The sequence below is a fragment of the Parasteatoda tepidariorum genome, chromosome 4 (genome assembly GCF_982258835.1).
Source record: "Parasteatoda tepidariorum strain Cologne lab strain chromosome 4, Ptep-v5.0, whole genome shotgun sequence".
Classification (NCBI taxonomy): domain Eukaryota; kingdom Metazoa; phylum Arthropoda; class Arachnida; order Araneae; family Theridiidae; genus Parasteatoda; species Parasteatoda tepidariorum.
The window spans coordinates 59,390,634-59,414,712 of NC_141758.1; the positions used below are offsets into that span (position 1 = coordinate 59,390,634).

Sequence of the window (24,079 nt, forward strand, 5' to 3'; positions counted from 1 at the left end):
AACATTCATTTTTATTGTTACATTTATAAATATCTAAAAATTCGAAAACATTTTCGCCTAATATCTTTTTTAAACACAAATCTCCTCTTTTCCAGTGTCTGTTTACGAAATAAATGTAAACACAATCCATCAATGAACCAATTGTTTCATCACACCAAATACGAGATTACGCGAGAACACAGACAGGCGTGCACAAAATTATTGAAATTTTTATTTTAATTCACAATAAACGCGATAACTTCCCAAATTCTTGCAACCATGAGTGATAGTCAACAGCCAATCACAATGCGAAAAGCCCATTGATCCGACGTTATCATTTCCTTGTTGCCATTCTGTAGTAGAAACTATGGTTTAAAATTAGTTACCAATTCCTTAAAAGATAGAGACCCCGAAAATCACATGCACGAACTTGCAAACCGAAACTAAAAAGTTACAGTTTCCGGTCAAGGTTCAGATCGTCACAATTTGGAAAATTCCCTCTAGAAATAAATAACATTAGAATATAAGTTCGTGTTTATGTTTGAAATGTTATTTCTCTCTCTCTCTCTCTTATTTACCTACTGTAATGTAAGTTTGGAAGCAAATAGACGAGTTTGAGTAAGACAAATTTTATATTTTGTGTTATTTTATATTTGAAAGAGCTTCTATTCAATTAGTTTTTAATTTATAAATATTATTATTTTTTATTGCATGTTTCAGTACAGTAATATATGCTGCTGTGCATAAAGTCTGACAAGTGTTTATTCATTTATTTGAATACACTAGAGCACTTTAAATTCAAAATATTTAGTTGTAGGCTCAATAATTTGTAAATTTCGATGAAAGTATTCTAGTTTGTTGAGATATTCAATTTAAATTCTCCTAAGTTAAAGAAGTTTTATTTAATATGTTTCATTCATTAGTAAAAATAATGTGCTTTACTGAAGGAATATTTAACCCTTGTAGAAATAATGTTTCGAAAGAACATTTTTCAAACATCACTACTAAATTGCCTTATTTTTCCCTTATTTATTTTGTGTTTACTTTCACCCTTTTGTTATTGCTAAAATGTAGAAATCTCTTTTCCGGGAAAAGTATACTTGAGGGTGCCCCTTGGCGAAATTGGCGACTTACGTTTGGCGTTATTCCTGTTTGAGCGGGACATCCTGGTAACAGAAACGGCGGCCAAAACATAATGATATTTCAATAAAACATTGGAAAATTTCAACAAAACATCGGCGAAACTTGCAATGAACCCAATATAAGCAAAACTAATAAACCCAATAAAAAGGATTTTGAATCGAAGCAAAAATTAATGGAGTAGGAGCAGAAAGAAAAGGTAAAAAACAACTCACTTCTTTATTAAGCTTGAATATTCTCAGATTTAGGTGCACACAATTATCTAATAACAGTTAGATACTGTTTAAATTTATCATGAATAGAATCTGTGCAGCTCCATTGACACATAAATTAGACAAAATACGAATAAAGAATGGCGCCTGTACTAGCGGTCACATTTTTTTCTTAAATCCTTTTTTATGACTGCCCACATAGCTTCCATCTTATAGACCAGATTCAAAAGTAATCTTACCAGCCGGTATCCAACGTAGAACTAACGAACCTTTGAAATTACATATACCATTGAACATTTAAAAATAACGTTAAAATCTAAACCAATCAGAATCACGATTGGGTTTCAACATCGCCCAACTTGGCGATCAACCGCGATCACAACTTGGCGAGAATCAAGGGGCACCCTCAAGTATAGTCTACCCCTCTTATCCTTTTAAACATGAAGAATTATCTGATTAAAGTAAGGCCATATTCATTTTATATAAGAATTTATTTTGCAAAAATACTTTATTTGTTGTGCTGAATTTGAAAATCAATTGCTATTTTGCATCTTTATAAAATGTGTTAAAATTTCCAACTATCTTTCTGTGTTTATTATGTATTAATTTTTCAAGATACATCAATATGCATTTTGTGTGGCAATTTATTCTACTGCAATAAATACGTTAGCTGTGCTAAATTTGATGTGAAAGAATCCTAGGTTTATACCTAGTTCGTCAGCACAAATATATTTTTGTGCTAGCTAACTTATTCAATTCAATCACTTTTGTGTAAATCCAGCCATTTATGGTAGTTTTTTTAAGACATCAGTTAGTGAAATATTGTAAACGATAGCAACTAAGATTAAGTATGTTTGCTTGCCTTGACTCCAGGGTTTGTGATTTTTTTAAAAAAAATCAAAAAAGTCAAATTTTTTTTATTTAAATCAGATTATTTTGATTTTAATTCAAATACACTGTAAGAACTTTGATTTATAATTAAAAAAACGTTATAAATGTTTAATCAAAATTAAATTAATATTAAAACTATATTATAACGATATTTTGGAAGATCTAACTACCTAAAACAATTTTTCATTATAATACATAGCTTTGAATGCATAGCAACCGTTTTGAAAAATATACATGATTGAAATTTAAAGACTAAATGAACTAGAGAATTTATTTAATGAATACTTTGACTATTAAAACAAGGTTTTAATCACCAAACCGACATTTTAATTTAAAATTGTGATTTTTTTTTCTCTCTTGATTTTTAAAAAGACAAAATAAATGTAACAGATTGTGTTTATAAATGTAGTCATTCATCAAAAAATATATAAATATTTCATCTATATATTTTTATAGTAAAATATTCATTTTTTATCCCATATCAAAATAAATAAGTTAAGCTAAAAAAAGAAAAATGAAAAAATTCTATGTACCCATTGGAATTTTTTTTCGCAAAATTTCTTTATAGAAAATCTGTAATGAAATAGAAAGTCTGACAAAGATACTGTAAACATGCACTCTGTTACCAGTTAATATTCCTACTGCTTTAAATAGACTTTGAAAGAGTTTGAAAGGGAAGAATGACACTATATCAGGAAAAAAATATCTGAATTTATCAGCATTTTTTTTTTCTTTCTATTTTTTGGCATATTAGGGCAATTTCTTTTTAATATAACCTCACGCTTTAGAAATATAAACTTTCCACCTATAAAATACAATGTAGATTTTAATTCCATGCTTTTTCAATCAAAAGGTAGAATTTTAATTAACATTATTTGTATTTTTTTTGTGAAAAAATTCATGTTTATTAATTACTTTCTACAGCTATGCAAGTCTATATTAAGACAGCATTGAATGTTTACTTTAATCTGTATTTTGAATTTCAAGAATCAAAAGATTTTTAAAAATTTAATTTCTTATGTGTTGAAATTTATCATACATCAAGAAAGAAAGTAATTTCATTAACTAAAATTAATTAATGCAGCACTTCATTTAAAAAGAATTTTAAAACTAAGAAACGAAAATAGTAAAAGTATCAATAATTTAAAACACTGTTTTTTTTTAATTTTCTAAATTTATATAAAAAAATCAGTTGATTTAAATCAATGATTTTTTTAAAAAAATCATTTGATTTAAATCAACAAATCCTGCTTGACTCCCATAACATAATGTTACTGTTTTGTTTGTGGCAACTGATTCATTTTTAATAAGCTTGGATGTGAATGTGTTAAAAAAAACTATTAATTAAATCCAGGGTTGGGTTTTTGCCGTCAAAAACTGGTTTTTGACATGACAGTGATAAAAACCGTCAAAAACCTACCGTTTTCTTTAATTTATGGCATATAGCGGACAATATATTATTTTCAATTAATTGCCTTTATAAATGAATGTTGTAAATGATTGCTATTGATTTTGCAACTATATGCACATATTCTTATAGAAGGATATACATTCATACAGAAATATTGTAACATACTTATTGAAAATAGTGATACTTAACTTTTATCATTATAGCTTGATTTGCAAAAGATTCTAAATTTTGCACTTCTTAATTGTTAGAAATAAGCAAACAAAAAAACTTGCAGCTATTAATAAATTCAAGAATTAAAAAGAAGAATTTAAAATTTGGCATTTCTTAAATATTCTAATAATTCTTAAATATTCTAAGCTAAACAAAACTTTCAAAACTTGTAACTACTAACAAACTCTAAGTCAGGAATGACTTGACATTCTTCAGTAATGTAATATGCCAAACAAAATAATGCTTGGAAATGTTGAAAATTTTGTTTAGTATCCTAATATTTTACTTCAAATAGTATGATTTGATGTAATCATGTTGGGAAAATGCAAAAATCTGTTCTTAAATATCTTTTAAAAACTTTTTTTCTAATTTTATTGCCCAAAAATGAATTAATTTTAAATCATAAGCAGTTAAGCTCAAATTAAAATACAGTTTTATCAAAACTATGGGTTTTTGACAGTTTCTGACGTTTTTGACATGACGGTATAAACCGGTAAAAACCGTCATATGTCAAAAACTTGCCAGCCCTGATTAAATCCAAGCTGAAACTTTTTATCTGATTGATGAAATATTTTGTTTAGAAAAGATTTTAAGTTCCTGTTTTTCAGAAAAAGGGAAAATAAGGAAATCTCTGTTCCAACTGATTTATATCCAGTTTTCTCTGAGCAACCAGTTTAATTCAATAATTTATTTTGTACTATTTGAGATGTTCATTATAGGTTTTTAGTGATTTAAGCTTGTAAAATCTTTTTGACAAGTGTAACAATGGTATTAACTTAGTTATATTTGCCCTTCTCTCTCATTATGGCAAAACTGTTACTGTTTTGTTTAGGACAAGTGATTTATCTTTATAAAATGACTCATAATTACCCGATGAATTCAATGATTTAAATCAAATGATTAAAATAGGCAATATGATTTGTTCATGTCTATTTTTATAATAAAAATAATGAATTTGAATAATTTAATAAGGTATAAAAAAACAATGAATAAGATTAGTTGCCATGTTTTTAAATTTATGCTTACAGGACTCTGTTATTTTGGTGTGTCTGTTATGCCAGTTGTAAGTAAAAATTTAAAGATATTTTGAAATAGTGAAAAGGAAAGCAAAATCTAAATAGAATAATAAATACCCAAGTAAAACATTAGATTAACATCACAAATAATAGAAAATGTAACATTATTTTGCACAACTTTTGAATATTAGAATGATACAGATAGTCACTGTTTTCTACATATTATCTTACGTTACATTCTATACAGCATAATATCTCGCATTTGCAATAGTCTTATTTTGCATTGGTTTTGATGTTAAATAATGATAAATGTTATAATTTCTGTCATTATCTTGTATCACATTTCATTTTTGGAATAAGCAAGAGGAAGATTTGGATGATGGTTGCATAATACAGCCTCATAATTTTATTTAATTTTCTGTACTGTTATGAAGCAATAAAACAGAGAACAATAGATTCAGGTGATTACATGCATTATTTACTGAGCAATACAGAAATACTAAATAAAAAAATCAAGTTCTGCTACGATCTAATTTTTTCTTTCTTGTACTAAAATTCTGTTTTCTGTCAGCTGATTTTTCTGAATAAAAAGTTCTAATGTAACTATAAAATAATACACGAGTGGAGTGGCTAAACTTTTATCAATATTTTCTCTCTGTACGAAGAGTTTTCTTATAAATTTCTAGTTATTTATTATTTTCAAGTGTTGAACTGAATGTATTCCTATTTTTTATTTAGTTTTTTTTTAAATGAGCCAATTTTATCAAAAATTTCAATTGAATATGTTAGTTTATTAGACATTTCATTAATTACTCTAATTAGTTTAGTAATTACTCTAGTCATTTATAACTTCAAAATTATCATACATTATTCACATCATGTTATGAAGTTGTATAATAAAAATAACAACATGGTAGCTGTAAAGTTATATTTTCATTTGAATAGAATGGAAATTTTAACTTCAAAAAAAAAAAATTTTCTTACTCAATTTTTAAATACAGATCATTATTTATTTCCATCAAATAAAATTAGCTTTATTTAAAGTTAAAATAAAATTATTCTTTAGATTTTTAAATTGTAATTTTTGTAATAATTTAAATATAACGAAATTATAAACTTATTTCTGTGATATTTCTCCACTTTTTTACTGAACATATGCAATTTTTCAGTATCCGAAATTTTATCTAACAAAGAATCTGAAACAAAAACCAAAAAACATACAGGTTTTTTAGGGTGTGAAACCAGGAAAGCATTAAATATTTTTTAAATTTATATCAATTTATTTTGTAAAATTAATTTTCAGTATGCAAATCTGAAGTTTTTATTAATTCTATGATTATTTACAGCTACTAGGCACTAAACTAACAATCTCTGACAAAAAATGTGCATAAAATTTAAATTTCAAAACCAAAAAAAATTAATAATTATTATGTTTTTTCTAGAAATTAAATTTGCACAAACATTATACATATATAACAAGAAATTGTCTAGAAGAATTGACTAGAACCTAAAATAGCTATAAAGTACCGCCCTCCAATGGTCAGACGAAATATTGTTCTGTTCATTTTTCTGATTTTCTGACAATGTCCATTTTGCCGAATCCAGATTTCTGATTGTTAATTTTGTCATCTAGCTGCAAAATTTTCTTATGACATTACTGACATTAGGTCACATTGCTGATATTAGGGGGGAATTCAGCTAAATTTTTGCAATTATGATGGCTCACTTAAGTCAATCAGAAAATTGTATTTTTGTAAACATATTGCATTTTGCTTATGTAAAAATATGAACTTTTGATTGGCCAAATTTCTCCATCGTAATTGTGAACATTTAGCTTAATTCCGCACTAGAAAGTCGTGGATTTACGAAATATAGATTTTTGTGTTCATACACTGTACTGATATTTTGTTTTTAAAAAAAAGTTCATTAAAGAAGGAAACCAAAAATAAACTTTCCATTCGATTTAGGAGCCCCCTCTGATGGTTGGCCCGTGGCAACTGCCCCACGTTAACGTACAGAGCAAAGACAAATCACTCTCGAGGACACTAATCACAACAATTCTGCTCAGTAATGCCACACTCATACATGAAATAAAAAGTAAAGTTACTAACATAAATCCTCGAAATGTTACTGTTAACGCAGAAGCAAAAATTAGTAAAAAAAGTAAAAATTTTATATTGAAAACACTGAATTTGAAATTATTAAACCTAAAATATAATTGGAATTAATTTATTTAAAAATCCAAGCCAATTATTTATTTCTTATTATTTAGTATTTTCTTTATTATTTAGTATATTTTAGTATTTCCTTATTATTTAGTATTTACAGCACAAGGTATGCACAACCTTCATTTTATTATTAAGAGTTATATATCATGTTAGAATTAAAAAAAATTTTGAGGAAAAAATCAGAATCATTATGCTATCTTTGCCATATGAGAATAGGGTACTGATATTTTAAATGTTGAAATGTTTAAATTGTTCTTTTTAACTAATTAGAGATACTAATTAGTTGTAAAATTAGATACATGAAATTACATTGGTAAAAAAAAAATATTTTGTGGAATATTTTACTTTGTTTTCTTTCATAAATAAATCCTTATATATTAATGATATGAGGTGCCAGACTAAAAGTATACATTAAAGTTTTAATGTTTGATCGAACATTATTTTATCTTATATAACATAGACTCCAGTATTTGTAGATAGGATTCAGAAATTGAATGTTTTCAAGCAATGCAATGTTATATTGCATCTATCTAATGTTTAATAATATCGTTTTGTTACCCATGTATTTTTTTGTAAAACATGAAAATTTTCATTTTCTTAGTTTTTTCATGTCTGATCGTATCATATTTTTTTTTTCCAAATTTTTTTCTCCACAATATGAATGATCCAAATAAAAGAAGTTGTTGAATGTTGTAGAGTAGTTCAAAAGTACTGAAAAGGATAATGATATACTGTTAAATTATTGCATTTTGAGAGTTAACTAGTTTTTTTTAAATCTTATTTCAATTATTACTTAAATGTTTTTGTTTTTTTTAGGACTGTTGTAATGATAAATAGAATTAAAATTGGACAGAGTTCTCAGGATTTTTGAAATGGCACATTTAAAATTATTGATAGTTTTTCGCAAAGTAGATGTTGATTTAACTTTTGTGAGATCTGAGGCTAAAAAATTTTTTGAAAGATATAATTCAGAAAAAAATTTGGCATGCACTGTTGACGTAGGCCGCCAATCAAAAAACATTGATGTTGATCTTATATATAAAGCAGGTTTAATGGAGCTGGAAGTCCTATTAGAGTATAAGAAGAAACCTGGCTTCCATTGTGGAGATCAGTTCAAAAGCATTGTAAAAAACTGGTGTGACAGCGAAAAGAATGCGCTGTTCAACTTATGGTTGCGATTGGCAGATCGTTCTGTGCTTAAAAATAAGGGAAAGCAGTTCCACAGTGATGTAGATGTTAAAGAAATAGCTTTTGGAACAACTCCCAATACACAAACATTTATGCAACATTATCACTATGAAGCTAAAAACATTGAAAAAGAGTTGATGGGCTCATTTTTTCATAATCAGCGATACTTCATTATCTATTTGTGCCTATGCCATAAAGAAAGGTGTCAAAATAAGTTTTTAACATATAAGTTCCGAATTGTGTATCATGCTTTGATGCGTGTAATTATAAATGATGACCCAGACAGTGAGTCCCTACAATTGTATTTTGTTATGAAACATATTCCCCTAATTTATAAGGAGAAAAAGGACGACAAAGATGACAAGGAAGTTGATGAAATTAAAAGTGGCAACCGGCAACAGTTCTTAGCAAGTGATCAAGAATACCAGGAGAGAAAGTGGGAACGATCATTGACTTTTGGTTGTTCTTGCAATAATTCCCTCTGTGAAATCGATAAGGTTGGAAGGTGTCCAGTTTTTAAAGTAGCCATTCCTAAAACCAGAGCTTTTGGTATAGTTGAACGGCTTATCCAACGTTGTAGTTCTAACACTTCTTTTTACTTTTCATGTGTTCAAAGAGTTCATGTGCCTAGAGCTAAATTACCATACAAATTTGATATCTTCCCTTTTGATCAACAGTTTTTTCAAGATGTGTCTGATAAAAATGTCGCCTCTGATATTAAATTTAATTGTCAGTATGCTTGGGAGGTTATGTTGGGAAGATCTTTGGAAGTTAGAGATCAAGTAATACTTAAATATATAACTCATGAAAGATCTGTAAAAGATCACTGGGAATCTATAAAGAAGGAAATACAAAAGACTGTTAAGCACAAAGATGCTCTTGTCAATACCTTGTATCACATTAGTGACATTATTACCAGGCAAGATATTTTTGTGTTTGAAGAGGCTTTTAAAAAGCTTTATGAACATTATCGACGAAATCCGGCAAAAATAGATTTACCTGATGGAATGTGCCTTGTGCGCCGTCTTATTATGATGCCCTCGCGTATAATATGCCTTCAGCCAATGGAACATTTTGATAATCGTGTTATCCGAGAATTTGGTTCAGAAAATATATTGCGTGTTTCTGTTCAAGATGATGATTTTTCAAAACTAACTTTTGCTGTTCAGTATCATACTCAAAAAGACAAATTCATGGAACGATTCACAGGACGGCTGATTGAAGGTGTTAGAATTGGGCCTAGACACTATAATGTTCTAGCAGCATCGAATAGTCAACTTAGAGAACATGGTTTGTATATATTTGCCAATGATTGCAATGGAAACACTACCGAGAGTATCAGAAAATGGATGGGAGATTTTTCTCACATAAAAAGTGTTGCAAAATATATGGCTCGCTTAGGTCAATGTTTTTCTACTTCTGACGAAGCTGTACAAATAGAGTTAGATGTTAAGGAAGTAATACATGTTGAAGAGATAAAAAATGAGAAATATGTTTTTTCTGATGGAGTTGGTATGATTTCAACTAAACTGGCTGAAGAGGTAAGCTTTTCTTTCGATTTTGGTTACCTTTATTTTGGTCTTGTGTTCCATGTTAAAACTTTCATCGTTCTAACTTATAAAAATATACATGTAAATTCTTTTAGTTTACAGGTTTTAGTTAATTTTCAGTATTAGGGTATGTAAACTTTGGCACTATATAGATGTAAATATCCCCTTCTTATTAATGTTAAAAAAATTTTTACATTTTTACCTATAATAGTAAGTGATCCTTAAAGCAATTTTTAGTTAATTGCTCACAATAAAGATTTTGAAATCCTGTTTAACATTATTCTATTTCAATCTATTTTATTGTGTGGTAATTGTGCATATATTCTGTTTATAAATTAAGGAATTTTAAAAGTTGATACTAGACTAAAAATTGAATCCCTAGCATTGTGAATTAATTTTAATGCACATCTGTATTACATTTTACCTTAATCTAAACACCTATATAAGATTTAATTTACTTATAAATACCTGTGTAATATATTTTTCTACTGTTTTAACATATTTAAAATCATTTTAGACTAATGTCTCTTTCTTGCTCATTTTTTTAAGATTCGGAAAGCATTCCGTGATAAAGTGGCACTAAATATTTTGGAAATTCCTACTTACAACCCATCTGCTTATCAAATACGATTCAAAGGATGCAAAGGAATGGTTACTGAAAATCCAGATTTGGATGGACGTAAACTTGCAACGCGTCCAAGTATGGAAAAGTTCTTTTGTGAAAGTTCGAATATGCTGGAAATTGTGAAGATAAGTGCTCCAAGTAAGCATTTTATATCTTGTTTTAAATAAGCCTTTGCTCTGATATTCATATATTAAAGTTGTACCTGATTTAAAAAATGTATACCAAATATGGTAATATTTTCAATATCCAGCCTGAGCTACCACATTCTTATGTAAAACAACTCTTCAGCTACTATTTGTGTGCTGATTAGGACCACTTGGGAGTCTAAGTTTGTATTTTTATAAATAGGATTATAAAAAAATGAGTTTTAAAATAGTTGATAGTCAGATTTGGTTTGATCATGCAGTGATGTAATTGAAAAAGAAGAAAAAATAGCAACACTGACATTTTCAATTAAACATTGTTAACCAAGACTCATTTCCATTTAATTGATAATTTTCCTACTAAATAAATTTTTAATGTGATCATTTATATTTGAAACATACTTACACATACCTACTTGAATTATAGTTCAATTTTTAAATATAAATTATTAATGATATGGCTAAAGATAATTAAAAAAACATTTTTATAAATACATTTAAGAATTTATTTTACAGGTTTAAATTATTTTTATTTTGACTCTACTTAATTTTTCATAAGCAGTGATTAAGAAATTTTATGGATGTCCAGAATAAAGTCTGAACAAAACAAACCTTTTAAAAATATGAAATAAAATAAAATATTATTTTTAAAAAATTCCCACAAATTAGCTAAATTATATAATATGATTGTTCTGAACTAAGTTCCATATGGACTTAACTTGCTTTTATTTACTTAAGTAGCAATGAAATAGAAAATTTCATGACTTGACCACACTAACCTTTCATGATACTGCAAATGACCCCTGATTAGATCTACACACGAATTAAAAACAGAGGCTTGTAAAAACAAAAACAATCTAAAATGTTTTGTTATTTAATGCTTAAAATTAATTACAAATATACATATGCTGAACCAAATAGAAACAAATCAATATCTGGAGCCCAATTGCTCTCTTCTTCGCCTATACTCTATCCGCATCAAGTCCATACTGAAAATCCTTCCTCACAAAAGTATCCTTCACTTCTCACTCTTTCCTCCCTTATGATAGGAGGACTACATTTCCCGTGTCCCTCACCCTCTGACCCACAGATCAGGGGTCATTCAGATGCGTGGTAGTGGAATCTGAATCCTACTATAATCTTTAAGCAATTAAAATCTCTTAGGTTTAATAGAAAATATATATATAGAACTATAAATTGATTTTTGGATACTAATAGCTCTCAAGGACCCAGGTCTGATCATTCAGGTTCAGTTTGTACAAAAAAGGACATTAAAAGAATTCATGAAAAGATACGAAGAAATCCAGGGTGCTCTGCTAATAAAGTAGCTGCTGAGGAGAAGGTGAGTTGAAGAACTATGTCAGTTATATTGAATGAAGATCTGGGTTTTCGCCCTTATCACAAAAAAGTTCAAGGCTTGATAACTGCAAAAAAATTAAAAAGGTTACAAAGATGTAAGAAATTTCTGAACCGGCACGGTAACAGAAATGTTGACAGAATAATTGTTTCTGATAAAAAATATTTTACACAAAACAGTTATAATGATAAAAATAATGTTGTATATTCAGCAACCTTAGAGGATATACCTGAAAGTGTAAGAACTGTACAAGGCTTTCAGAACAAGAATTCTGTAATGGTTTGGGCTGCAGTGTCAAATAATAGAAAATTTCCTCTGAAATTCATCAATGAAGAGGTAAAACTCCATGCTAAATATTACAAAAAGGAAGTATTGCTACACATTTATTGCTACATGCTGACAGATTGTATCCTAAAAAGGAATGGATATTTCAGCTAGATTCTGCATTTTCACACCAACCCAAAGCAACACAGGCTTGGTTTCATGTCAATTGTCCGAAATGTATTAAGCAAAAAGATTGCCCCCTTCTTCACCAGATCTCAATAATTTAGACTATTGTGTTTGAGGTATTCTAGAGTCTAAAGTTAATGCTAAGCAGCACAGAAGCTCGAAGTCCCTCAGTGCTTCTTTACCCTGTGGCAGAATTTTTTCGGTCTTTCTGCAACATACCGCTTTGATTCTGCATGATACTTTTAAAAATAACAAATATACATGTTACTAATTTAAAGTAACAGAAGCATCAAAGAAAAAAAAGCTTTTCTAAATGAATATGTAATATTTTGTTTATTCTAATGTTATTAATATTCTAAATAACATAAAATATTAATATTTTTTTGCGAGAAAAAATAACTTTATATTTTAAGCATTTACAAATTTATATATACAGTAGAGCGCCGATTATCCGAACTCTTATTATCCAAACTATGTCTGAATTTTTTTTTTTTTTTTTTTTTAAAGTTTAGAATATTTTTCACTTTATCAACAATTTTTCTAAATTTTTGAACCAGTAGATCTTCTGGCAGAAAAGATGCCAGGTTATGCAGCAGAATAAATAGAAGACAGGTGTCGAGACACTGACAGCGTCTGAGGATTTCAAATTTTAAATGAAGATGAAATTGTTGCTGGAGTTTTGAAAGAAAATTGAAACTCCACAGACGAAGAAGTAGGTGATCAAGTTCAAGATAGTGGACCTTCTCATATAGAACCATGGAATTCATTAGATATTGCAATGAATTGGCTAGAACGTCAAAATGATGTTGATCCAGTTCAGTTGATTTATTTAAGAAGAATAAGGGATACGGCTGCTCAAAAAAAAAAAGCATCTTCTTTGAAACAAAAGTCTTTGCTGGATTTCTTTTGCAATGGAAAATAAAGAAAAATGTGGTAAAATCAGTAATTGACAAAAAAAAAATTATAAAAGCTGAAATATGATTAAAAAAAATTCAAAATGAAAAAAAAAAGTTAAAAAAAATAAATACAAAATATTTAAAAATTAAAAAAAAAAGCAATTTTTAAACAGAGCTATTTTAGATAGTACTGCCAGTCCTAAACCTGGAAAAAGTGTGAAAGGAAGTTAGTGCATAAATAATAATCATTTAAACTAGATTTTAAACAACTTTCCAATTATCCGAACTTTTCATTATCCGAACCATATTCAGTCCCGAGCAGTTCGAATAATCGGCGCTCTACTGTATTTTAAAAATCATTTTAACAATGTATAGTATTTAAACTATATTTAAGTAACTATAACAGCTCCTGCCACAATAATAAAATTGCATATTTTAAGAAATATTTACTTTGAAAATATGTTCGAAAAGTGTCAATAAAATTGTTTCTAAAATCTTTTCCTCTCATTATTAGGAGCTCTTTTCCTGAACCGGCCTTTAATTTCACTTCTGGAGCAGCTTGGAATTTCAGCTAATGTTTTTCTAAAGCTTCAAAAAGAAATGGTCATGGACTTGACCGATTCTCTCATTTACGAGAGAAAAAGTCATATATTACTAGCTAACAGAACAGGCCTGGATTTTCCTTATAAGAAGCTGTTAAAGTCTGGCATCTGTCTTACGAAGGAACCTTTTTTTCGCCGCCTTTTACTTTCTGTATATACAGTTGCTATTGGTGAGTATTGCGTTCAGACTCAAAGTTAATTTTATTTAAACTTTATGCAATGTAAAACATTTAACTGTAGGGCGTTGTGACATATATTGCAAAATAGTGGTTTGGTGCATACTTCGGCACACAGGCGTGTAGTGTTTTCTTTTTTCTGTCTGAAACATTAGAACTTTGATCTAGGCTGCTGGTGTTATAAGTTATTAGTTTTCTCTAGCTCTGAACACTGGAAGATATCAGTTTTGTGATATTGAGTGGCCTTGAACGAATTAAATTAGAAATTGAGGTTTTGTTTGGAGCCAGCTTCAGAATGTGGAATGGGATTTAACCTTTTTATTTTTGCACCTTTTGGTTTTTTTAAAATACAAATTCACATTGTTTCTTATAAATTATTTTTGTTTAGACTTTAATATTTTTGCGATCGCTAAACATTTAGGTTTGTTCTAAAGGCATTCTATTAAGGAAAAATATTGACATATTAATAAGAGTTTTTTTTGTTTTGTTGATTTGGTTGTGATTTTAGCATTCCTTTTGAAACCGAACTATTTAACTGTTGTAATTTGCATTTCAATAACTAACTACTTCATTATATTAAATTTGTTTCCCCCAATCTTTATTTTAAAAAAAAATACTTTTTCTTATGAAGTCCTTTGTAAACAGTAATTAAAAAATACCGAAATTTAATTTTTTAGAATTCGGCCTCTAGTCAATCCATGTTTAGTTTTTAATTTAAAAAAGTAGCAATGTATTTTTTTTAAATAATTTTATACTTTGTTTCAGTTTACAAATTGTTTTTTATTTCTAAAACATTTCTTTATATGCATGTAAATTAGTTTTATTAAATCTTATTATTATTATTAAATCTTTAATTGTTTTTATTATCAAAAATGAAATGTATGTATAACCAAGGCGTGCATTATTAATCCAATGTAAAAATTGTGATATTAAAGATAATTTTTCTGCTATGTATTTTTTACTATACAGTGTAGTTCACAGTGCAACTCTGCTGCCTGTTTGCAAGAGATTCACAATTTCAGACTTCATTTTCCCTCCTCTGAAATCGAACTGAAAAATCTCGTGAAATTTTACTGATCATGAGGACCAATTTAAAATTGGCTTAATTTTCTTTCGGAAATAGCAAAGATAATTTTATTTCTCTGATTTTATCGCTGGTTTAAACGCCATTGTCTTAGTCACTGGCAGGCCTTTAACATTCTTAATTATCAACTTTAAGTAGCCTTCTGATATAAATTTTTTCGAATAAACAATCTTCATTAATAATGAATTTAACAGATTAAAATTTAAGTAAATAATAATTTTTAAATTAATTAACGAAACTTAGTTAATTAATATTAAGTTAACTTATTTATTGCGATAATGTAATAAAAACTTAATCAACCGAAAATAATAACTAGATAAAATTTAGTTAACTTAATTTAATAATTAAGTAATGAAATAGAAATGCTTTTTAAACTTTTAAGCAACAGGAAAAAATACTGACGAATTTGGAACTAATATAGAATAATAATAATAGATGATGATGAAAACAGAATAAGGATTAAGCTTTCTTTTTCTGTAAAAATAATTATTTTTATTACTTATGTACTTTTTTTTAGATCAACTGCGTTCGAAAGCTAGAATTTTTATTCCACCCAAGTTTGGAAGAAATATGTTGGGAGTTATTGATGAAACTGGTACTCTGAATTATGGTGAAGTATTTGTACAATATTCTGAGGAAATTGGCAATCAGAACTCACCTACTCATGTGCTGACTGGTAAATAGCACTTAATTCTCTAAATTACCATTACAAATATTTTATATGGAACTAAATCTTTCATCCTAAAATCTCATTATCACTTCAATGTAATACAAAAAATCTTTTACCAATTAATAAAAATTAATGTCAGAAATTTTAAGCTGTAGATCTGTCTAATTGATTGTAATTTTTTCTAAGAAATATAAACAGAAATTAAGGAATTAAATTAGTCATCTTTTAAAAAAATAATTTTAACTTAAATTATTTTTTACATTATTAATTACAAAACCTATTGTGTCCTTTAATGTGCTAGAAAGTTTATATATATTTAATAAGTTAAGTAAGTGCTTTTTTTTCTTATAGCTACCATGGATGCTGTAGCACTTAGAAATCATATAAAATTTAGTTGTGAAATATGCAGTTAGCAAGAAAGGGACTAAAAATGTAATTGAAATCACATTGATTGATTTACTTTGCATAGATCAATTTGAAGCTAGTAATAAAGGCATTTTTTATTTTATTATGTTGTTTTGGTGCTTATGATTGATTTTAAAAAGACAAACATTACTTTTTTTGGTAGATTTTTCATTCATAGCTTCTGCTTTTCAAAGTGTTGCAATCTAAATAAAAAGTTATGGTTATTAATTTAAAAAATATTGATTTAACTACTTTTGTAAAATTTTAAATTTCCATTTTTGTACAGCAATTATGTTACATATGTCAAGCTGATGTGTTTGTATCAACTACTTATTAAAAGAGAAATGCTTCTTTTCAGGGCTCCAAAAATCTAAAAAAGTAAAGAAGGCTGCAAAAATCTAAAAAAGCCAGTAAAAATATTAACACCCCCCACAGCTCTAGTTTTTCTTTTCATTTTTTCTGCCAAATTTGAAATTTTATTGAATATATCCATGCATGAAAATCAAATGGAATGCTTATTACAAATGAATGAATTACTTACTACAACATAATAAAATATTATGAATTTTTTTTTTATTGTAAGTATATGAAAATAATAATCTGAGTAATTTCAAAGTGTTATTTTTTTTATAGTTATGTATGTATATTATCCGAGAATTCGTGATTTCACATAATAAATTCTTTTATAGCAGGGGTTTTTTTTTTTTTTTTTCAAAAATTTTAAATTGGAATGCAACTTTGCCAAAATTTTCAAGACCACAGGACCCAAAGAATTTTCATGGGAAATTTCTAAATCACGGACTTTGCATGATAATTATACCATTGCTATGAATAAAAAAAAAAATTCTTATTTTTTTGTTAAATGAGTATGAGCATTTCACAGTAATTTCAAATCGTGCATTTACGTGATAATCTTTTGACAGGCTCAATTTTGCTTTGATTTCATCTGAAATCCATATGCTTTTTCAGAAATTAAAAATTGCAGAGTATTGCATAGTTTTTTTTAAAAAATCCTGATAACTTTTGTCATCCTACTTACTGCAGCAGAAATTAATTCAAATTGCACATTTGAATAAGAACTCTTTGTTGCACACTTAAGATTTGGCTAATTTTGTTACAAAATCACATTGTCTTTTAAACCTATTTTTTTGTGGTCATTGCTTTAAAATCATGATGTTTTTAAATCAAAACTGTTACTACTCCATACCTTCCAGCATCTGAAGTTTATTTGAAATATTTTACCTAGTGGCAGTGAACTAAAACAAACTTTTTTAAAACCGTTCGAATTTAATCAAAACTTTTATAGAGCTTTTGTACATAGCTTTCAGGTTGCCTTATATTTTATAATATGTTTTAATTAAAACAAAATTCTTTCAATTCAAATGTCAATTCTCAACCTAGTCTCCTTGCTAGAGGAGACTAGGCGATCGCATTTCATCAACCCTTATTTTCCTTAAATGTTCAATGCTTTATTATTCTTCAGTTTTACTCATTTCAACAGAATAAATATTTTCTGGCTGATGGTTTGTATTTTTTGTGACATCAATAATAGATGATTAAATTTAAATTTAATTTTGAAACGAAAAACATGATCAATTTTATTGATTTTCTAGATAGTTTGATTGACCTATAAAGCCTATAATATATACCTTGAATAAGTTGCTATCTAAATCAAAGAAATTCTATGTGTCAATTAACATAAAAAATGTATCATATTACTGCTTTATTATTGTTTTTTTTTTATCTTCTAATTCTCACTTTTGTTTACTGTGATTTTCTTTCATATGATTTTAAACTTAATTTGTTTTCATAACTATCAACTAAATTTTGAACAAAAAAGCATACTTCTGTTTAATAATAATTGACTTTGCTCATTTTGGAAGAAGAAATATTTTCTGCCTGCTAAATATTCTGCCTATATTTCTTATTTTTCTATATTACAATTTGACTAAAGTAATGCATTCTATATAACTTAATTAGTACCATTTCTTCATTTATTTTGTTCTTTTTATTTCTATTAAAAACAATTACCAAATTTAATTATGCACTTGTTTCTCCTAACCAAATTACTACGGTTTTTTCCTTTAATTTTGCTTTTTAGTATATAGCTCTTTTTCATTTCAATTAGTACTTATTTCCAAAATTAATTAAGCTTCATTGGTATCAAAAATATGATAATTTTTTCATTTTCTCCAAAAGGGATTTGTAACATTTCTTTAATTTTGCTTTTTATTATGTTATTTATTATTATTATATTTTTAAATTTTTCTTTTTAGTACTTAACTTATATTTTATTCTTTCAACTATTGTGCAGCTTAAATTATTTTTGAAACATTTTTTAAAAGCATAAGTATTAAAAAAATAAGCACATGGTTTCATTTAACTTTAGAAATTCTAATTTAATGGCGTTGATCGCCTATGCTACCCAGTTAAATTTTTTAATTAAGTTTATCTGACATAACATATGAAAAATAATTAAATATTCAGAAGAACCTGCAATTTACTCCTTTTTTTAAACAAATACAGCCATAAACTAGCAAACATCACTGCTCTTATGTTTGTTAAAATAAAACTTCTTGTTATGTTTGTTAAAATAAAACTTTTACTTTAATTTAAAACAATGGCCGATGCTTAACTAATAAAACAATTCTATTTTTTAAGCGGCTCTAACAAAATAATCAATTTAAAATTGTGAACAAATTCAAGGATTGTCGGCTAAAGCTTCCCCTAGCAGCTGATGTCCGAATTTCACTAACAGTTCTCTCGTCATAAAAGAGAGACCCATACGCATACAAACTCTTTATTTTATTACTATAGATAATTATGAGACTCTAAATTCTAGTTTTTTTAAAAGCATATTTGTTTTCTAATGAAGAATTATGACATGTTTTTAAGATATATCTGTTTTCAAGCTTATCATTTTTTTTTATGCTTCTCTGAAAATAAGGAATGGCTTGATGTTTTATGCTGTAGTACTTTATTTTCAGTAATACCAAAATAGCACAAAGATGCCCTATAAATTTACCCATAAAGTAAGTTTGAATATTAAAAAAAAGTTTAATTTATAAGTATCACTAATAGCTGAAAATTTTGCTCTGTCCAGACTTTTTTCATTTCAATTGTCTTTTTCTCACTCTGTTAATTCAAAATAATACTCTGTAGTTATTATTAAAAATATAATTTAAATAACTGTTTTATTTTGCATAAAATTTCTATTTTCATTTTTGTTAACATTAATTTCCCTTCAAAAAGAACAAGACAGATAAATATGTGTTCTTTAATGTTCATTTAATAAAATTGCCTCTTTGGCTTTCTTAGAAACTATTGTGGTCACTAAAAATCCTTGTATGCATCCTGGAGATGTTAGAAAGCTAGAAGCTGTTGATGTGCCAGAATTGCATCACATAAAAGATTGCATTGTCTTTCCTGCTCACGGACCTCGACCACATCCTGATGAGATGGCTGGTTTGTAACTGACAATTATTATTCTCTTTTTCATCATTCTTCATGTTATTAAATGCAACTCGAGATGAATGATTATTAGACTAGGACATTGTTTTCAATATACACGTTACATATTTAATATTTATTACTAAGTTTACAGACTGATATTTGTAAGTGGAACTTTTTAGTCAAAATGAAAGGCAATTTATAATAGAAAAGGCATTTCAGGCAATTTATAGTAGAAAATATTATTAATAAAGACTACTCGATTTTGTCTTAAAGTTATAATTTAAAAATAATATTTGTCTCACCTTTTCTTTAGTTTTCCCAGAAATAAATAATGAAGTTGAAATGCCACCAACCACGTTTGGCTTAAATCTAACTTTAATTACAATAAACATAATACAAAAAAAATCTATTGTAATTTGCTGTAAGAATGAATTTTACGCTTTCTCTGAATTCTCCGCAAAAATAAAAAGGAGCCTCTCTGAAAAGGTCACTTTGAGTTTTGAAAGGGCATTTACTTCAAAAATATTTCTCAAAATGTGTAATATTATGTAATAACTGAATTTCATGCTCAAAAATTTTTAAATTATCCTCTCGTACTGTTTTATGAGTATATTTAAAATGCATTCTCTCTCATTATGGAAGTAAGAGAAAGATTTGCAGCTTATAAAAGTAATTGAAGGCATGCTAAAAGGCAACCTCTGTGCATATTTCTTTTTCAAAAAAAGCAAACAAGCAAAAAATGATTAATTTGATAAACAACTTAAAAGCTTTTTTCTATAGTTTTAACTGAAATTTATTAGAAAATAAACATTTCAAAATGAATTTTTTTTTACAAAAAGGACAAGCTGGTATTTATATAATAAAATATTTTCTAAATTAAAAATCACATAAAATTTATATTAATATTCCCCCTCTACCCAAAAAAAGATACTTATAATAGTTTTAACAGTCGAGAATAATCCTAACAGGCCTGAATATTCAATTTTTACATCGTCTACAATGAGCTACATTTTTCTTAGAAATCAAATTGGAAAACATATAAAAATGCAACAAATATAGTAAGCAAGCACACATTTTAAAAGTATCTTAAAAACTTGTTTTCTCATTTTTTTAAAAAAAATTATAAATTATTTATAGCATTGCCTTTTTAATATTAATGAAAAAATGTATTTGTGGATTTCAAAAGTTAGTGCCCAGTTTTTCACAATATTGAGCATGGCTAGGCATACACACAGCTTTGAGGGAATATTATTCATTACAACTAGAAAGAAAATTAATCCTTATATTATAGCCTAATATAATTTATTATCAATCAAGATTTCAACCACTGTCCAACCAGTAAGAGCGTTTAAATGTTGCTAAGCTCTTTACTTGATAACAATATATCTTTAAATTGTATCCTAACTGCAACAGAAAGAATTTATATTGACTTGTATAATTTGCCATCAATAAAAGTTAAGAGAACTTCTTGAACAGTTAGAGTTCTCAAATTTCAATCGCAGCTCTATGTCAGATTCAATGCTAGTTATAATTGTTTCTTTAATTATAATAGCAAAATTTATTGCCTTTTTATTGCTAACTGTGATTTTGACCTCTTTTAACATAAATGAATTGGAATAAAGACACAAAATGCACTAATGTTTGACAACAATGTGAAGAAATTGATGAAATTTATTCAAGATATTATTGATAACGGTACAAATAAGCGATCAAATTTACAAAACAAAAGAAAGTCTGAAATCAATGTTTTATGTGTCCACCACGCTAAGTGATAAAAGCCCGTTACACGTAAGTTAATTGAATCATACAGGTTTTGAATGTAATCCTGAGAAATTGCATTTCATATGGATTTGACTTGATGTCAAGCTTCATTCTTACCGTGCGCCCCACCTGCTCTACGATTGAGTCTCTAGGCAATGCAATCCTTAGATGGTCAATGGGCGACATATTAGAAGAATAAACAAGTCAAAGAAGGGAAGAAGCAAAATCTGATGTACAATGAAGAAGACTTCTGCTGTCTTGGAACAATATGCATGAGTATGGGGCCAGAATAGACTGCTTCGTAGGGTGTTGGACGCTTGTTCATGAGAACGGCAGTTGTAATCCAGCCAGCCGAGTGACCCCTGTTTATCAAGAAATCAATCACAAATAAGTTCATTGATATTGAAGGTGCATTTGATGAAGTCCCTCTTGAGCCTATCATCAATGCACTTAGGAACAGAGGCATAAACTCAATAATTACCAGGTGGATAGCTAATTTGCTATCCTCTAGGTATATTTGTTCCTCTTTATTGGGTGCAAGCATGAAAGTGCATGCAATCGCAGGGTGCCCCCAGGCAGGGGTTTTGTCCCCTATCCTATGGTGTATGGTTATGGACTTCTTGTTAGTTCGGTTAACTGATCTTGGCATACCCTGTATCGGGTACGCTGATGACGGTGTCATTGTTGTCAGAGGTAAACATGGTAAAACAATCTCTGATATCATGAATAATGCACTTCTAAAAGTAGCTAGATGGTGTTCTAAATCAGATTTATCTGTCAATCCATCTAAGATAAGCTATGTAGCCTTCACACAAAAAAGGCATCTTGATCTAGGTATACTACCTGGACCATAAATTGAAACTCACGGAGAAAGTCAAATTTCTCGGGGTTTATTTTGACTCCAAACCTTCGTTGACGAAGGTTTTAAAATAAAATATGAATGAGTCCTGCTGAAATACAGAAGTCATAACGAATCAAAAATGGAGTGAACCTATGGCTGCTTAATTTCCCTTATGAAGCGATCACTGTTGAAGTTGCCAAAAATTCCCTATGGAATCGGCAATTACACCAAATTGCTCCTCTCACCATAACGTTAGGCATTTGTGTGGTATGGCGTTGGATAATACTTGGTGAAAGCTGATGTTCCCCTCTGTAATGTCTGAAGTGTACTTTTCCATCATTGTACTCCAGATTGTAGCAATATTCATTGGAGTAAACAATTTGTTGCCACAATTTCTAAGCCTTTTGAAGTCGGTGACATCTATGATTATGAGAGAGAAGAAGCCTGCATAGAGGAACCCTTGTATGCAGTTGATACTGCATCAGAATGCGACAAACTGTGGAGCTTGACTACAAAATACGTCCAATGTTGTGCTGCACAAGAGAATGCTGTATGGTCTGTCACAGACATGCAGGTGTTTCTCATCTTGTGTTGTTGTGCTGTTGCATGCCTCACTGCGAGGCTTTTGTCTTGTGTCCATTTCTTCCAAACACGTAATGCTGTTGTGGCATTACACTGCTTGCAGGCTGCAATTTTGCATTATAAAGATTCATTCTCTTGCAAACGGATGATGTGGTAATATGGCTTACTCCACCTTTGATGAGGTATATTGACCATTAATTAAATTATTACTGCAAACAGATGACAATTGACTTTAATACATCTTTAATAGTTTTATGTCTTCCATTTTAGTTTTGACCAAAGCAAAATTAGTTTTATTTTCAAATTACTTCCTTTTTAATATTAAAGTTTTTTATTTTCTTTAAAATTTAAATACTAATATATTTTTGAAATGTTATAGGTTCTGATTTGGATGGGGATGAGTACGTTATCATTTGGCATCCGGATTTAATATTTCAACGAGATAACTGTAAGCCAATGAACTATCCACCAAATGAAGAAAAGAAACACTTCGGAGCTATTACCGTAAGTTTAGGAAAATTTTATTAGGTTAATAGTTACAGGAAATCCTATGAAAGAATCATGTGAATCTGCTAAAATATGGCATTTTTATTTCAACACGTTGTATTTTAAATTTAAAACAAAAAGTGAAAATTCACATTCTGTAATAACATATTAAATAATTGATTTAAAAAGTTATGTGGAAATCTGTTGCAATAACTGCTGTAAAAAAAAAAAAACAGAAAATTGCCGCAATCAGGTATGTCAAAGAGAGACAGGGCTGCCATTGGCGACTAAAAAGGCTACTAAAGCGACTATTTTCAAGCAATAGCAACTAGGGCGTCTATTATAGTAGAAATATGAGTAAAAACAACTAAATTTGCAATGAGTTGCGTAAAATTGGCGACTTTTTTAAGCCAATTAGCGACTAAAATTAAGAATAACTTGAGTTTCCCTCTTTCCCCCCGCGCGTTTTCGTTTTATCCAAACTTTATTCTTCATCACTGATGTCAAAAGCAAGACAGACATGTTTAACCAATCAGATTGATGGAATTCACACTGCGTGAATGCTCCTCCTGCTCATGTAATATCTCTGAGGATTACGTTTCCCCCCCCTCTTTTAATTTGAACGAAGTAGCAAAATAAAAAACGAATTGTCTTTGATTACGCAAAATAGGTAGTTAATTTTTTTAGAGCTATTTACAATAGAAAAAAGGTAATGGTGATATT

At 28.4% G+C, this 24,079-nt stretch overlaps 1 protein-coding gene across 1 annotated transcript in view; it reads left to right on the top strand.

Moving 5' to 3' along the window:
• The first annotated feature begins 375 nt into the window (after positions 1–375).
• Positions 376–24,079, top strand: part of LOC107443305 (uncharacterized) — a 28,994-nt gene continuing 5,290 nt past the window's right edge. The window contains exons 1-7 of the mRNA XM_016057127.5: positions 376–597; positions 7,904–9,816; positions 10,375–10,588; positions 13,811–14,068; positions 15,676–15,834; positions 19,552–19,698; positions 23,250–23,374. Coding sequence (XP_015912613.2) covers positions 7,960–9,816; positions 10,375–10,588; positions 13,811–14,068; positions 15,676–15,834; positions 19,552–19,698; positions 23,250–23,374 — 2,760 coding nt within the window. The 5' untranslated portion in view covers positions 376–597; positions 7,904–7,959. The remainder of the gene's footprint in view (positions 598–7,903; positions 9,817–10,374; positions 10,589–13,810; positions 14,069–15,675; positions 15,835–19,551; positions 19,699–23,249; positions 23,375–24,079) is intronic.